The following is an 18,195-nucleotide window of genomic DNA, read 5'->3' as shown; positions in this document are numbered from 1 at the left end:
AAGGCATTCATAACCACACAAAAAAGATCTGCACTGCACCAACATTCTGCCAGCCCAAGATGCTGCCTCTCAGAACAGCCCATATGCTCAGAAGTAAGGTTTTAGCTCACAGTGCATCTTTAAAAGGTAAACAAGATATCCTCCCACAGTGATCAACCCTTCAACCCTTTCATAAATGCAGCCACAAAGTTTCTCCTAAGAGAAAAAGGGATCCCCTATAACATATGTATATGCCCCACATCATCAGGAAATGCCCAACTATTCCTCCGCACTGACTCATGAAAAACATTCAATCTCCTCAGTCATTGGGGAAATGATAATCAAAATCACCATGAGATACACTCACACATCCACTGGAATGGCTATCATGTAAAAAAATAGAAAATAACAGGTGCTGGTAAGGATATGAAGAAGTAGGAACCCTAGTATTTTGCTGGTGGGAATGCAAACTGGCGCAGCCACTGAGGACAAGTTCGGCAGCTCCTCAAAAGTTAAAGAGAACTACCATATGACTCAGCAATTGTATTTCTAGGTATATACCCAAAAGAACTGAGCACAAACTTGAACAAAAAACTATTTCGTGGTTATGTACAGCTATTTGTACATGAGCGTTCATGGCAGCATTACTCACATTATTGTGAATTAATCACAATCTCCTTCAACTTAGCTACCACAAAGAACTGAAAAATTTAGAGAGTTATCAATTTTCCCAGAGGGCTTCCCCCCACTAAATTGTATAATCTATTTAGAACACTATAATGCTGCACTACACATTTATCATATATATTTAGCACTCAAAATAATATTTTTGAGATCTATTAGTCACAATTAATAATAAATCACTACTGAAAGTTAACTCTGGAGATACTCATTCCTACCCTAACAGGTGAGGATGACTCCTCTGTATTTCGTTTCTGGGACTCAGTGTCCACATCTTGGCGTTTGTTCTTCATTCTTTCTCTAAGATCCCCTGTAGGTCTTTCTGGTGACCTTTGAATCAAAAATTAAAAACAAAATCAAAACACAACAAAAATCTGTATTTATACAAAATTTTATAAGAAAATATTTACAGAAACAACTTCACAAATCTCAACATAATTTTTGTAACTGTCGAAAACTCCTAAAGTAAATATAATTAATTTGTTTCAGCTTTAATTTTAATATACAAAAGATGATGTGGGCAACACAAGTTTTCTCATAACCACAATCCAAATGTACACAATTAAAATTCCACAGGGTGGCAGGTACTGGTGTTAAGAATAAGAAATTTTGTGGGAGCAGAAGAAAAGGAATTTATAATTAAGAGCTTGATGTGTTTTTCTATTACTTAATCACCTAAATATATTAGCTATATTTGAAAGCAAAATATAGAATGATGCAGTTTTAAACTACAAATTGCCAATTAATCTGGAGGCAATAGCATTATTATCTACCCATGTATGTGGTTGGATGCAACAACTGAGAAAATATTTCATGCATCTTAAGAAGCAAAGCAAATATGTAAGCTATTCTTACAACTTTTCTTAAATCTGAGATTATTTAAGAATAAAAAAGTTAAAGAACGCAAAGTAAGATTTTAAAACAGATATTCTGTTATGGATTTCAAGAAAAAAATACATATATATAGTCAACAGTGGTAAAGCTTCATAACTAATACTGGAAATAAGTACACAGATGTTCATCTAATTTATTTCCATAATATTACAAGTGGAAAAATAAAAAAGAGATGGAAAACACTGCCTTTAAAAAATATTCCCAGAGCATGTTTAACAGAGGACAATAAAAGTTAAGGAACGACATGCCCTTTTTGACCACCAAAAAAAATACTGTTTATACAATATACATATATATATATATATATACTCACACACAAACATAAACACATATGTATAAGCAAGCTATGAACAAATATAAACATCTAATTCAAGTGACAGCTGATTAATTAAATCAATCCCCTGAACTTATCAGTCACTAAAAAAAATCATAATTAGTGAAGAAATCACAGGTATTTAATTCACTTTAAAGTGACTAATATTCGCAGGTTCATTTTATAGCTCTATATTAAATATTTAAATTAAAACTGAACTTGAAATAATATGTCAATTTCTTATAAGAACTAGGGCTTTAATGCTCTAAAGCATCATTTTAGTTCTTGTAAGAGATAGTGCTTAAATGCTTTAAAGTATCATTTTTATGTATGTAGAATGTGTCTAGATTTCTCTTCTATGATAAAACATTTATGAACCTGTTTTAACCTAAATGGCACCTAATAGAGTACTCTCTACACAAAGTGAACACTCAATAAAAGATTTAAATGTCATGTGAATAAATAAGCATATCTGGGGAAAACAAAAATTGCTTTTCTTTCCATTTTGAATCACATTAGAAACTTGTTTCTTCCCTAAAAAACGAAAACTACACCCAAAAGAAGACCTCAGGTGGAAAAACGTGCAAAATTATAATGAAATCCTTTATTCAGGTCTGGTAATGGCATTACTTTTTTTCGCTTTAGACAAACTTCTCTGCCCATTTTCATAAAAAAATATTCCTTATTCAAAAATTTTAAGTTAACTAAGAATAAATTTCAAAGATGAATTCAAGTATGTGTTAAAAGTATGATACTAACATAAATATTAAAGTTACTGAAATAGTTTCCCCAGAGGTGTGTGTATAGGTAATTCAATTAAAAACCAATTTTCACATATTAACAGAAACAACAAATGACATTCTAAAAACATTCAGCATCACAGGTAATATAAAACTACCAATATGTTAACAGAAAGTCAGCTACTGTTAAGAGCTTGAATTTTTTATTTTACTAAACCTCAAATACTACCCACAGAGAAAAATTTCACCCACTAAAGGAAAAAAAAAAAAAAGAACTCCAAACATAAATGTTCAGTTTTTCATACTACGGATGTAGCCAAAGCAATCAGAACACTCAACTTTAGGACTAAGGAAACTGTCTACTAATCAGGTTTAAACTATTTTGGCAACAATCTTTATTTACATATTACATCTTTAACCCACAAAGGAAGACAAAGAAAAGTAAAAAACCTTTATTAATTAAGTTTAATTCAGCATACCCTTTATTAAAGGCAAAATGATGTTCTCAATAGGTTGTTTATTTACCCACATATATATTTTTCATTTATGTTTACACATCATGATAAGGGATTTGACAAATACAATCTATAGAGTTTGCATTAGATCTTCTTTGTCAACAGGATTTGGATATAGAACATCTTAAAAAGGTAAAATTATGCTCTGCTTAAATTTCAGTATTTTAAGTGTTGAAAAGTCTTTCCTCACTAAAAATAAATCCAGATACAATGATGCTACTGACATCATGAAATACTGCTGTCTTAAGCAGTAACTTAATACACATTAGAACAAAAAAAAGTAAGCCACACACACAGTATAAAAGAGCTACTGTTTTAACAAGTAAATATTACACAAATAACTTTAAAGCATTTTATTAAATTTGAAATTAACTAAAAAGATCTCATTCTTTGTTGATAAAACTATCACCAAAATAAAAATTGATCAAAGATACGGTTATATTTCAGATTTTTATACAAGATAAATTATAAAAGCCATCTTCAAATAGTAGTGAACAATTCAAAGTTCTCAATTTACCTTCTGTAATTGCTGCTATAGCCTTTACCACGGGGTGAAGGGCCGTGTACGAATCTACATGTGTTTCCATAGAGGCAGTTGCCAGTCTTCAGCCAGTTACGGCACTGAGTCTAAGGGACAGATATTGCTATATGAATTTCATATTTACTTCTGGGACAAAATTAAAAACAAATGCTTAAAAGATTCCAGCTAACCTTTGATATGTTACTGCCCAAATAATAAAAACAACTGGGAAAAAATATGCAAAACATAAACCCTATCAACTTTTTCATTCCTTTTTACATATCACTTTCAATCCTTCTTATGTAACACATTTTAAAAAATTTACCAAGCCAATATTGCTACAATAAAGCTTTCTGTTCCCTCTTATGACACAGGTCAGCATTTCCATACTAGTATTCCAAGATAATGCCCATGACTGTCTAGTTAAGACTCACCTCTGCCGTATTTCCAGTGCTGGGGCCAAGCCTTTCAAATACACTAGGTCTTCGGGACGTACTATCAGATATGGTCTTGGTATTTTCCACAGTGACCTTCCTTCTAATTTTTGACATTTTGTGCTACTTTAACCAAAAACAGAGAGGCAAAACTGTAAAGTACTTCAATTTTGAATAACTAAGCCCGTAACTTACAAGTAGATAGAATTATCACACTGTAAAAATACAGGGAATTTTCCTTGGGAAGAAAAAACTATAAGAGGAGTCATAGATAAACAGAAGGTATCTTTTAAGACATGCCTTATTAGTAAATTTACAACAACTTTGAAATCTGTTAGCTTTTTAGAATTTTACCTTTTGCAGAGTGAACAAATTAAGATTCTATTAACACAGTAAAGTTTTCATAGCTCATTCAACCTCAGAAAATACATAATAAAATGTGTAGTTTACAAGTTAATTATAAGTTGTTTAAAATTTATAATTCATTAATTATAAAAGTTGTTTATTAAAATTTATCCTTTAACTGTACATTGAATGTCAGAAACCAAAACGACAAATATTATCATGCCTCAGTCAAATGGACTAACTATAATATAAAACCATGGTGAACGGAAGTAGAGAGCTTGGATTATCAGGTTGGGGCCTACTGTAAAAGGTCTTACGTTGTAAACTCTTATAGCAGTCATATATTCAGGAATTGTAACTGTTATTTCTAAATTCTGAGATACTGAGCTGTTTGTCTGTAACCTGGTTGTTCCCAGAAACATTGGGTATTTATGGGACACCTGAGACTCAGAGTTAAAGCTCTGAAGCTATGAAAGTCACCACTACCTCATACAGGAACTGTATGAAAAAACCGAAAAAGGGATCAAACTTCAACTAGAGATATGAATGAAGCTGATCTGGACAGGTCTAAGGTAAATCAAAATACAGGGTAAAGAATGATATCATCTATATTTTAAAACTTCAACTTCTGTGTGAGACCAAAGGAAGAAATGTTTATTTGGTGCAAATTTATATTTTGGGTAGCACATTACCCAATTTAACTTGTATGGTCAGTTTAGTTGAACATTGTAAGTATATGGAATCTTGAATAGGGCATGAGATCTTGCTCGTTTGTCCAAGTTAGTGTGGTGCACCAATATATCCCAGAGTAATTTGGGTAGTGAATAAAAAAAAGTATTTGCAGAATCCTCTTGGCAGAATGGAGAGAAAGGAAGAAATATTCAACTTCTCCATTTGGAAAATTTCTGATATTCTCACAAGCAGTGGAGACAACCGACAGGCTGAGCCCTCGATCTTGGGGTTTACACCGATGAAACTTATTCCTGCAAAGGATAAGCTTAGCCTACTTATAATTATGTCTAAGAGTCACCCCCAGAGAAGCTCTTTTGTTGCTCAGATGTGACCTCTCTAAGCCAACTCAGCAGGTGAACTAACTGCCCTCTCTGCTACATTAGACATGACTGCCAGGGGTGTAAATCTCCCTGGCAACGTGGGTTGCATTTCCCAGGATAAGTCGGGACCTGGCATCATGGGATTGAGAAAGCCTTCTTGACTAAAAAGGGGAAGAAATAAATGAGACAAAATAAAGTTTCAATGGCTGAGAGATTTCATACACAGTCGAGAGGTTATCCTGGAGGTTATTCTTACGCATTATATAGATATCCCTTTTTAGTTTATAGTGTATGGGAGTGGCTGGAGGGAAGTACCTGAAACTGTTGAGCTGTGTTTCAGTAGCCTTGATTCTTGAAGACGACTGTATAACAATATCACTTTTACAATGTGACTGTGTGATTGTGAAACCTTGTGTCTGATGCTTCTTTTACCCAGGGTATGGACAGATGTGTTAAAAAAATATGGATAAAAACAAATAAATAATAGGGGGGACAAAGGGTAAAATAAATTGGGTAGATGGGAATACTAGTGGTCAATGAGAGGGAGGGGTAAGGACTTTGGATGCATGAGTTTTTTCTTTTTTCTTTTTTGGGGTGATGATGTTTGAAAAATGATAATTGTGATGAATATACAACTATGTGATGATATTGTGAGCCATTAATTGTACACCATGTATGAACTGTATTTGTGTGAGATTTGTCAAAAAATATATAATAGTTTTTAATTTATGCTTTAAAGAAAAGTTGTGCTATCATTCTCCATTAACCAGTTAATTAGAAAAGAGAGCTAAACCAAAGGGGAAAATAAAAACAGATGGGAATTTTATTGATGGTAGAAGTGACATCTTACACAGTTTAAATGATACTAATTATATTCCAAAAATCAGGCTGGGAGAAAATAAGTGCTAATTAAATACTTTCTTTATCTTACAGAGGTCAAACAAGTGGAATCTAATCAAGGATAATTTATTTTCCAGTAATATAAAAAAAATTCATTATCAAAATTGATAAACTGATTTACTTTCAAAATAGGACAAGCTGTAAACTAGTATAAGTCAAATCAAGGCATTTCTATAATCTATCCTACACTGATAAAAGTCAAAGGTAGTGAAAATAAGGCACAGGCTATTTTTATCATGTTAATGATAAGAAAGAAAAATACAGAAAACTAATCCAAGTATATAATCAGGTAATTCTACTAGAAGTGAAATTGATGGATAATTTATTAAACGATTATTAAATTCTAGGCCAAGCTATCACCTTAAGTACACTATGGTAGGAAGTAGGTAGAGATAAACCATGACAGCTAAAGTAAAAGCTCTATTTGGTATAGAATTGGCCTCTATAAATAAACTAGCTCTTTTATAAGGTTTCAAGGCTAAAGACATCACCTGAAAGGCAATTAAATCACAGTAGCACCAGAAAAAAAAATACATAAATGCATTGTTTGCTTTAAGTTCACTACTTCATTTCAGGTCATGTTTTAAAATGACCTGTGCTGGTTTGAAAGGATGTTATGTACCCTAGAAAAGCCATGTTTTGATCCTAATCCCATTTTGTAAAGGCAGCTGTTTCTTTTAATCCCTATTCAGTATTGTATGTTTGAAACTAATTAGACCAACTCCCAGGAGATGTAATTTAGGGAGTCACATCTTGATGTGATCTTGAGTGATCAAGAATGACTGTTAACCTGGATTAGGTGGAGGTGGGTCTCCACCCATCTGGATGGGTCTTGATTAGTTTACTGGAATCCTATAAAAGAGGAAACTTTTTGGATAAAGCCAGAGATTCAGAGAGAGCAGAGAAGAATTACACAGCAACAAAAAGCAGAGTCCACTAGCCAGCGACTTTTGGAGATGAAGAAGGAAAATGCCTCCCGGGGAACTTCATGAAACAAGGAAGCCAGGAGAGAAGCTAGCAGATGATGATGTGTTCACCATGTGCCTTTCCAGATGAGAGAGAAACTCTGACTATGTTCAACATGTGCCCTCCCACTTGAGAGAGAAACCCTGAATTACATCAGCCTTCTTGAACCAAGGTATATTTCCCTGGGTGCCTTAGTTTGGACATTTCTATAGACTTGTTCTAAACGGGACACTTTCTAGGCCTTAGAACTGTAAACTAGCAACTTATTAAATTCCCATTTTTAAAAGCCATTCTGTTTCTGGTATATTGCATTCCGGCAGCTAGCAAACTAGAACAGGACCCAAAAAATAAGTATAACATTTGACAAAAGAACAAAAATGATTCATCAAGAAAGGAAAATATGAAATGATACGGTATGGTTGCTTTAAACTAGAAAAAACTATATTCTCCTCACACTTTAAAATAAAATATAACTATTATTATTGTACCACAGCAAGTAATTTCTAGTGATTCATAGAAGTTAGAAGATAACTTTTGAAGTTGTTGAAAATCACAAATAAAAAATTTATGTAGAGTACCACAAAAATGAACAAGAATTTGCTGCAACATAAAATCACTCATGTATGAATTGTTCTTCAAGGCGCTATACAGCCAACCCCACATACTGCTGCTTTATTATAAAATAATCTTTGACTTAACATTTTTGAGGCATCATTCTCAGCCCAACTGTGCACTTACACAGAAGAGCTGGTAAAATTTCATTTGTCTATTTGATATATTAAGCATGAAGAAATAAAAGCCAAGAGAAGTAGAACCGAGACATATCTTAAAAAATGCAAAGCCTTGATTTAACTAAGAAAAATCTTATTTACAATTTATATCTGAGTAAGGTTCAATAAGAAACAAATTTATCACAAAGTATACAGAAAAAAGAAAAAAACCAAAAATTTAAAGTACCATTATGTTACTACAAATAGTAATGCATGTATATACACTGTAGTCCTCAACCATATATTCAATTCCAAAAACATTTACTAATAAAATTGAATGGGTACCAAAAAGCTACTTATTATCTAGTTATCTAGAACTTGATACAGGTACACCTTCCTACCACGCTTTATCAAGGAGACTAACCCTAGCCTTACATGTTTCACACAGCTATCACTGGCAATGAATTGGTTCTGCCTCCCATATTCTCCATGCTCAAATGCTCCCTCCAAAAAAAAGTAATAATAGTGGTTTCAACAATTACGGCAATCAAGTGGGTTACTGTCCTGGCCATCTATCATCTCTTTTCTTGTTTTTCTGGGGGCCCCAACTACCATTCCCTCTGCTTTCTCTTCCCGCTCTGTTTCTAGCTGCTTAGAATAAGCACTCCCCTCCCCAACTTACTGCTGGGAAGCATGTTCTCACAATTTCTCTCTAATCCTAGACCTCTAAATTAAGCTTTGAAGACTTCAAAGTTTTGACAGCTAAGTTAAAGATAATCGAGTGAAGGCTAATGATACTACCCTTCAACCTTCATATTCTTGCCTCTAAGAAAGTTGCTTCCCAGAGACAGTCGCTTTTACAGGTGACACTGAAAACCACTCAAAATTCACCTATATAGTGATTATCCCAGGAATTTTACTTCCAGCTATTGCTGAATCTTCCAAATTCGGTAAAAATGAAATGAAGTAAGATGTGCCCTTGTCTTTTCTCAGAGTCCCGCAGTTTCAGACCTTGCCTTGAAACAGCACAGTATTCAGGTCCCAGGTCGAGGTTACAGAGAAGTCCTAGATTAAAAAAAAAAAAAAATGTATATATCTGAGGCAAAGAGAGGTGAAAGTAAGAATTGAAGTTGTCTAACTGAAACGAAGATCTAACAGATCTGATGGTCTGTTCAATCAGCAGTCATAACTCAACAATAAAAATCAACAATTAAAAGAACTAAAATATAATCACAGAAATATGTTCACGATTTTCTATAAATAACATGCTTTTTGCTTGCAAAGAACACAATATATAAACCTTTTTACTCCCATTTGTCTAAATATACACAATCTACAATATATCAGGAAAAGAAAAAAGCAAAAATCTCCCCCAACATACATTAAGTTCTGCTATCACCTAATGTGGCAATCAGAACTTTAGATTCCAATTAAAAATTCAGTTTTACAAGAGAAGACAAATACTACAGCAGAATAAAATACAGATTTGATTGATGGGGAAAGTAAATGCTTCAAAGTATAGCACAAAAGTTGGAAGCAATAAAATAAAATAAATAAAAATTAAACGCTTAAGTCTTACCTATCACATAGACCATAAATTGAGGTCATACCAATAACTTACTATTTTAATTTATTTCTCTTTGAAGGTTTTCCTTCTATTTTTGTTTTCAAATCATTCTTTGGTTTAAGTGGCCATTAGTCTTTCACTCACATCAACATTTCTTTTCCAAACACTGGTAAAAGTCTATTCAGTTATTTTTCTATTTTCTCCTTTCCATTTGTAGAGTAAATAAATATCTTAAATTTGTATTACCTCTTTTTAGTTAAAAAAAAAAGGAGAAGCAAAATGGGGATACACAAAAGTTGGAATCCATTAAGACACAACAAAAAGGGGGTCTTAGTAAATGGGTATCCCCCTCCCCCAAACCTTATAATATCACAAGGTACTCTAAGCTTATGCTATAAATATGCCTTACAAAGGAGAAAAAACCACGGGCTTCTATTTTGAACAATTAATTATTCCTACTACTAAAATCTTATCAGTAAAACATCCCAGTTCTAGTATCTGAACTTCAATCTGTAATTACAGTCTTCTGAGGTCTTTTCCTGTAATATAAATGAAAGTATAAACCACTTTAATCAGGGTGCAATACTAATTTTAAACAGTAGTAGCATAATTCCAGAAAGCCCAAATTATTAAGCAAATAAATACTTCATAATAAAAGTATTAACCTTGTGGTAAAATAAGTCACTATCCACTGAATTTCTATGATTAAAAGGGTTATATCAAAAAATAAAACTTTCCTCACATTTATATTTTTAAAAGGAAAACACAGATAAGTTTATTTGATGCACAGTTTAGAAGAATTAGAAAAAAATAATCTTCTAAAACAAATTTGTGGGTTACTTAGTAAATGGCGCTCGCAAAGGAATTTACAGAATTAAATTGACTACACAAACATGAGCAAGGTAATACTGCAGCACCATGAAGAACAGTAATTTATTTAAAAACACTGTATGTGCACAGAGATTAGCCCATGATGACGGTTACCATGAAATGAAGTAAACAGGACCACAAAATACAAACCACCAAAACAAAATTAAAGATACTTTAAACATCAGCACCAATTACTGTCTCACCTGCTAAGCTCAAATGCCTTCAAATCTATATGAGATACGAGTTGGGAGATGGAGAATGAAGGACTAGCATTCATTGAAAAGCAATGGTCCAAATATAAGTCAACTAATTTTGCCTTCTATATAGTACCAATACATGCCACAATACAAATTAGCACTGATGAGTTATTAAAATTTTATTAACTCTGTAGAAGAAGTCAAAATACAATTTACTTGCTTGATTTCAATATATTTTAAATTTTATATTAGATATGAATATTAGATGAATTTGCATACCTCAAAATGTGTAATCAATGTTCAATTCAAATTACCACTAAGTGGCAAGCCAATAAGTGACAGATTTTTGATAAAACTGAATACTACCAGATACACAAAGTGAAAGTTTTAGTTTCATGGTGCAACTATTTTTATAAACATAAATTACCATGTACCTGCATCCATTTTCTTAGTTTCTTGTTAAAACTATCATCTACTATAATCTAAACATTTCATTTCGAACTCGGAAATTACTTAATAATCTACACGTTACGGGCGGGCCACGGTGGCTCAGTGGCAGACTCTTGCCTGCCACAGACCCAGGTTCGATTCCTGGTGTCTGCCACTCAAAGAAAAAAAAAAATCTACAGCTTATGTTCACAAAACTCTCCCAAATACGATCGCTCAGGCACTAAACCCAATCATCTCAATATTACAAAACTAGACCATACTAACCGGCCACACAAATTGTACTGCATAAGCATTTGAATTTACTGCAACAGTAACATGGATTTTGAAAACTTGAGGCGTAAAGGCCTTTTCAAACTTTTAAAATTCTATAAAAACCCAAAAACGTGAAGACACTGGACACGACCATAACAGTTAAGAACTTGAAATTATACGAAAACCTCGTAATAGAATCTAAGAGTTTAAGGTCTACAAACAAGACCCTACCAATATCATTCAAATAATATCAGCTCTGGATGATTTTCCGGCCACATAAATTGCGCTGACCTATTTAGAAAGAGAGAATGCCAAGTATGAGATCCTTTCCTTTCATTCACCTTCTCCACTACTTACGAGATGAAGTAGCACTCCTCAATTTCCAGACCCCAAGTATCTAAGTCATCACTGCCAGGAAATAAACAAGACCAAAGACAGACAAAAGTAAGATCTCTTTCAATTTGAGATTTGGAAGGCAGATAGAGGGAACTTCTAAATCTAAGACCATATTCCTGCACCTTTCTATCACACACGAATGTGAATACCGCGCAAGGGTTCCGGTGCGGCACCAAACGGCAGTAATCTGGAAACAGCCATTTGCCTGGCTCAACCTGTCTCCTTAGAGCGAGGGCGAGAAACGCGGCCTGAGCGCAGGGAGCCATTGCAGAATTAAGACGGGGGTGCTGAAGGGCAGCTCCAAAGCCTGATGTAACCCAAGCGGAGATGGAAGACGACTTCGCGCCTCCAGTCCCGCTCTGGCCTATTTCCCCGACAGCGACACAGTTCACAGAAAGCTTACCTCCGCCGCGAGCTCCGTTCGCAAGCGCAGCCCGAAGGCGCAGCCGCCGCCGCCGCCGCCGCCACAGCTCCGAGGAGCCGGGGAGGCGACCTCCTGCCCCCGCGCCCGGCCCCGGGAGGACTACGACGAGAGGCTGGTGCGCGCGCGGTTCCAGGAACCGGCCCTCGGCTAGCGAGGGGGTCCCCGGATGGCTGAGAAATGAAACCCGCCCGCCACTTTGCCAGGGTCAAGCGACACTGGGGCACAGGAAGAAAAAGAACCAACAGGTAGTAGGGCGTAAGAAACAGCAACGGAAAGAGTCCCTGGCGCTGAAAAGGCGCAATTTATGTGTCTCCTCCAAACGCCGCCGGAAGTCGGGGCCTTACTCTTTTCCTCTAAAAATCTAGGCAGCTTCCGGCTGCCAGATTAGTCGTCAGCACGCAGGCACCGCCCCTCGAGAGCACGCCCCTCCGTGGGCACGCCCCTGGGCGGAGCGTCGACGCGTAGACCTGGGAGGGCGGCGAGATCGCATCCTCAGAGCTGGAACTGGGGGTCGGTAGGCCTGCTTTACTCCCAGCTAAAACTGAATATAAGAGAAAGTGTTTCCCTTTGCATTACATAACTTCTACAATAAGTAGCTGTTGTGAATGCGCACAATGCCGCCTTTAAGTACTTACCGCCATTCATTAATTCGCTGGACAATGTTTATGGAGCGGCTGAGCTGCGCCGCCTACCCCCATTTTTGGTGTGTCGCTTGTTGCTGTGCAGCAACAGAATGGGCGGGTTGTGGTTTCAAAGGCTCAAGCAGAAATGAACTGAAATTCTGGAGCAGGAATTTTCAATGTGCATCTATCTGCCCATCTTTCCTTATATCGTTAAGGGCCTCCAGAGTTATTTGTGGGAAACATTTAAATTCCTTGAGGTGGCAAGATCAAAGTCGTGAATCAAAATTTAAAAAGTATCATCACGAATATGCAACTATGTGATGATATTATGAATTACTGATTATATATGTAGAACGGGATGATCAAAATAGGAATGTTTGCATTTTCTTTGTGTTTTTTGGTATTTAAAAAATAATAAATAAATAAATAAATAAAACTAAGGGAGTGTGGAGACAGACAGATAGGCAGATAAGAAACACACACTCCCACCCAGAATGCCTCTTTCCTTTTGTTGGTGTGGTTGATCTTTTAGTTTCTGGCACTCTTTTGAAGTCGGTTCTTGGTGTGACACTGCATCTGGACAGAGCTGGAATGAGGGACACAAACCTTAAATATGCCAGAAAGCACAAGCCATAGTGGGGAAACACATTCAGGGACCCTTATATTAGAATTAGTAAGTTCCTGTCACTGACAGGAGTGAAAATCCAGAGGTGCTATAGATCATCAGGGACATTCTGGCTTGCCACCATATTTTATAGACAAAATTGCATTCGGAAGGGGGAGTGTAAGAGGTGAGGAGGGAGAAAAGCCACATGAAAGTTCTGAAATACGTCAAGGTCCAGAAATGGGAGAGGAGAAAAAGGAAAAAGAAATCTTTGGAGAGTTTAAAAAACATGAAATAAAATATCTATCTTATTTCAGAAAAAAAAAGTATCATCAGGAGCAAGCCCTTTCTAAAGTTAAAAGAAAAAAAGTGTGAACCCTTGTCCTTATTTTAAGGTAGCATTTATTTTGCTCTTTGATAACAAAGTTTTGGTCAAAACTATTGACAAAACTTTTAAAAGCAACTGGTACAATGATTTGAGTCTTGCTGGAATCTGGAATCAACAAATTAAAATATGGGAGCAGAATGATAAAATCAAGGACATTAAACATTCCTGATGGTGTGCCAGGCTATTTTAGAAACAGCAATCAGAGCTTCTGTGCAAGTTGGTTTGATTAAACTTTCAGGCAGCAGGAATCCATATGTGCCTCTATCTCGGAGCTCAATTGTAAATGAATATTTGATGCCTAAGTCATGAATCCAGTCATCTGAACCTCCAGGAGCTAGGTCTGCAAAAAAGAGAAATTACTTTGTGAGATACAAGTGTTTCAAAGTAGTTAATTTTTTTCTAGAAATGAAAATAATCTCTCTTTTTCTGATTACTAAGTTACCAAGTTTCTTTTAAGAAATGGAAATCAAAAGAAAAAAGGTTAAAGAAGAAAGTAAAAATCACCCATAACCTTACCAACAAAGGATAATCACTATTAACCTTTTAGTGCTTCTTTTTTTCATTTTTCAATGCATGTATTCACCTATTTAGAGTTTCCTACATAAATGACATTACACTTTATGGGCTGTTTTGTAACATTTCTGTCATGACCTCTGTGCCGGTTTGAATCTGTGGTGGACCCCAGAAAAGCCATGTCCTTTAATCCTCATTCAATATTGCTGGCTGGGAGCTTTTTAATTCTTCCCATGCAGATATGACCCACCCAGTTGTGGGTGGTAACTTTTGATTAGGTGGTTTCTATGGAGGTGTGTGTCCTCCCAGTCAAGGTGGAATTGCTTACTGGAGCCCTTTAAGAGGGAACCATTTTGGAAAGAGCCACAGATCTACAGAGCCAGCATAGCCAGAGATCTTTGGAGATGAATAAGGAAAACACCCCCAGGGGTGCTTCACGAAACAAGAAGCCTGGAAAGAAAGCTAGCAGACATCGCCATGTTCACCATGTGCCTTTACAGTTGCAAGAGAAACCCTGAACATCATTAGCCTTCTTGAACCAAAGTATCTTTCCCTGGATACCTTAGATTGGACATTCCTATAACCTTGTTTTAATTTGGACATTTTCACAGCTTTAGAACTGTAAACTTCCAACTTATTAAATTCTCCGTTTTAAAAGCCATTCTGTTTCTGTATATTGTGTTCTGGCAGCGAGTAAACTAGAACAGCAAATATAACCAACTTTACAATGAACATCCTTGTTTATGTATAATTGCTTCTTTGTTTCTTTAGAATGTTATTTCCTAGAACTAGAATTGGAGAGGGGTGTGCACATTTGACAGTTATTATGCATGTTGCCAAGTAGACATCCAAGGAAATGAATCACTTTATACCTCCACCTGCTGGTTCTGAACATGTGCAGAATGGGGGGTGGGACTGAATCACGTCCTCCACAAAAGCCATGTTCAAGTCTTAATCTGTGTTTCCTGTGGGTGTGAGCTCGTTTATAAATGGGGCCCTGAAAATGCTATTAATTAAGATGTGCCCAAACTGAGTAAGGGTGGGGCCTTGATCTAATATGACTGAAGTCCTTATATTCCTGTTGTTGAAACTAGTGTGCAATATTTGTCACAGCAGCCTGGTAAACTGAGATACCCGCTTCCCCATCTGGCAGCATCCATCAGAATTATGTATTTATGACAACTTGGTAGGGGCAAAAATAAAACCAAATTACCTTAATCTGTGTTTCTTTGATATCAGTGAGTTGAACAATTTGTTTGGTATATATATTAGCCATCTTTATATTTTCTGTTACTTGTCTCCATTCATTTTTCTTACCTGGTCGTTCATTTTATAGATTGTTCAGAAAAGCAACATCAGTACTATTAGCCCTGTATAATATGTGGAGAAATTGTTTTCCCTATTCAGTTATTCAACTTTCAACTCAGTTTATGGCAGGGTCTTGACTTAGAATACTTGGAATTTATTCTGGAGAAAGACATTTTAGTAATCCAGTTAAAGTTTTCATCTAAGTAATTCATCATGCCAAATACTTGATAATGCACATATATGCATTTAAGAACAAATCCATGTATTTGTGTGTGTGTGTGTGTGTGTGTGTGTGTGTGAATTGAGAGTGGGATCTTTTATCCATTTTGTTTTCCACCTAATCATGGCTTGGTATTTAAGGAAGTTATTGATTCATGTATATTTAATGCATATCAGTCATATATCAGCTCTTTTATTTTTACTGATTTTTTTGTTTATTTTCTACTGTTTTCCAGATAGACAATTATATGATAGGCAAATAATGATAAATTTTGCCTCTTTGCATTACCCAAACCTGGATTAATTATAAGGGCATTTACTGAAGCTTTGTTTCTAATATTGAATAATATCCACCAGCAGTAGATTGGATAAGCTATTCATTCATTTATTCAGCACATATTTCAGATAACCATTATCAAGTATCGGCATATATTCTTCCAGGCATTTCTCCATGCTTTCACGCACAGACACAGGGCTACATGCTGAATGGATGTGTGGCGATGGACTGATTTCATCCATGCTTTTACAAGCCCCTCCAACCCTGAGGGACAGTGGTCATGCTTTGGGGAACAATAGTAGAGCAATGGGGACCTGGAAAGCTCTGAATTTTGAAGATAAATTGTGGGTTGCTCTGTGGCAGGACAAGGATCTGGGTCAGCCAAGGCAGCCATGGACTGCTACTGACCAGGGACCCCAGGGGACAGACTCCGTGTGTACCAATTAGGTTCCGGCTTGTCCTGAGACAACTTGAGATAGTTTGGGAGTGGTGGTGAGGGGTGTCACAAGAGAGAGATTTTGGATTTTCTACTCATAGCGCATCTGGTGCCCAAGCAATTCATTGAAAATAATACAAATGTGACTGCTTTCAAATTCCTGTGGATCACACCTGTTGAAGGAATCTCTGAGACGTGGCCTTAGCTGTCTCGGAGCCTTTTCACAAGCCATTCCCCTCTACCTGCTCTTTCCCCACATCTTTGTCTGGCAGCCACTGACAACATTTGTCTCTTAGAAACATCACCCACAGTAAGAGATCTTTCCAGACCCCATTATCCAGGTAGCTTCTCCCACCTGTGGTCATTCTCAAACCCATAAGAACTTACTGATGGAAAAAAAATTTTTTTATATTCTTCAAAGTACTTACTGATAGAATCACACTGTATTTTACTACTTAGTTGTTTATACCTCGGGAAAGTAGCAGGTAGCAAATATTTTAGGCCTCATGGGCCACGAAGTCTTTGTCTTAACTAACTCCACTCTACCTTCATCGCACAAAGCCGCTGTGGACCACACAATGAATGAGTGTGACCACGTTCCAATAAAACTTTACTTATGGACACTGAAATTTAAATCGCATATAATTTTCACACATCACACAATTTTCCTTCTTTTGATTTTTTTTTCAATCATTTCAGAAATGTAAAAACCATTGTTAGTGCTCAGGAGTACAAAAACAGTCAGTGGCAAGATTTGGCCTCTGGGCTAAAGTTTGCTGACCCCGTCTTATTTTCATATCCTCATATATCATCTTCCCCTTGGGCTTCAAAAGGACAGACTCTTTGTCATCCCACTGTGGGTACATAGTAGTCCCGCAATAAATATCTTCCAGTAGAAATTAATTCAAAATATCCGTCAAGTTTGCAGCATTCCTTGCCTTGTCAGTATGATACACACAACAGACATTCAACTAAGTGTCTTATGAGCTATATATACTCCGGGGCACAGGCTGTCATCTCAAAGTATCTAAATGGGACTCCCTACATTTGTACAGTGTACAATCTGCACAGCCTTACATGGTAACCCTGTGTGTCTTACACATTCTTTTTTTTTTTTTTTGCATGGGCAGGCACCAGGAATCGAACCTGGGTCTCAGGCACGGCAGGCTACAACTCTGTCACTGAGCCACTGTGGGCCGCCCTTTACACATTCTTTTAACCTTTATGGCTTTTTCTGCTTTACTAAACTAGTGTGGTGCCAATTCTATAATCCCGACTCTTTTTGTGATAAGCATAATTTTTAAAATATCATTTTGGCTTCTTTTCAGTATATTCATTTCTACTATAGCTGTGTTCAATGCTGTCATAGCTGTTATGCTTCTGTTTCTAATTGTTATAATCCAGTCTGTTTACAGGGGACCCTGTTAAAAAGATCTAATTTCGAAAAATTAAATCCACAGAAACTGAACACCCAGCTTTCTTTAGCACCTTACAATTCTCCAAGATCATGAGAAGCAATACTTACATAAACTTTCTGAGCCACTGCCATGTGTATACTTGATATGTCTATGAGTTTTCTCAATAGCATGAACTGCTTCACTGGCCACTCGAGACTGGAAACA

At 36.2% G+C, this 18,195-nt stretch overlaps 2 protein-coding genes across 7 annotated transcripts in view; both read right to left on the bottom strand.

The window, feature by feature from the left end:
- ZC3H13 (zinc finger CCCH-type containing 13) overlaps window positions 1–12,495 on the bottom strand; it is a 92,689-nt gene extending 80,194 nt beyond the window's left edge. For 2 of the 6 annotated variants that reach the window (XM_077158266.1, XM_077158271.1), the window contains exons 1-5: window positions 12,185–12,495; window positions 8,941–9,114; window positions 4,077–4,202; window positions 3,640–3,749; window positions 879–990 (exon numbers count right to left, since the gene is read on the bottom strand). In XM_077158266.1, the coding sequence (XP_077014381.1) occupies window positions 879–990; window positions 3,640–3,749; window positions 4,077–4,193 (339 nt within the window). In that variant the 5' untranslated portion in view covers window positions 4,194–4,202; window positions 8,941–9,114; window positions 12,185–12,495. Of the gene's footprint in view, window positions 1–878; window positions 991–3,639; window positions 3,750–4,076; window positions 4,203–8,940; window positions 12,154–12,184 lie in introns of those variants that run through there. The other 4 variants (XM_077158268.1, XM_077158270.1, XM_077158267.1 and 1 more) reach the window with 4 other exon arrangements.
- Window positions 12,496–13,817: 1,322 nt separating this feature from the next.
- Window positions 13,818–18,195, bottom strand: part of CPB2 (carboxypeptidase B2) — an 80,221-nt gene continuing 75,843 nt past the window's right edge. Inside the window, exons 10-11 of the mRNA XM_077158265.1 lie at window positions 18,099–18,186; window positions 13,818–14,160 (exon numbers count right to left, since the gene is read on the bottom strand). Of these exons, the coding sequence (XP_077014380.1) occupies window positions 13,976–14,160; window positions 18,099–18,186 (273 nt within the window). The 3' untranslated portion in view covers window positions 13,818–13,975. The remainder of the gene's footprint in view (window positions 14,161–18,098; window positions 18,187–18,195) is intronic.

This window comes from Tamandua tetradactyla, chromosome 4 (genome assembly GCF_023851605.1).
Source record: "Tamandua tetradactyla isolate mTamTet1 chromosome 4, mTamTet1.pri, whole genome shotgun sequence".
Taxonomy (NCBI): Eukaryota; Metazoa; Chordata; class Mammalia; order Pilosa; family Myrmecophagidae; genus Tamandua; species Tamandua tetradactyla.
Note: the sequence above shows the minus strand (reverse complement) of the source record. Positions and strands in the feature narration are given on the sequence as shown.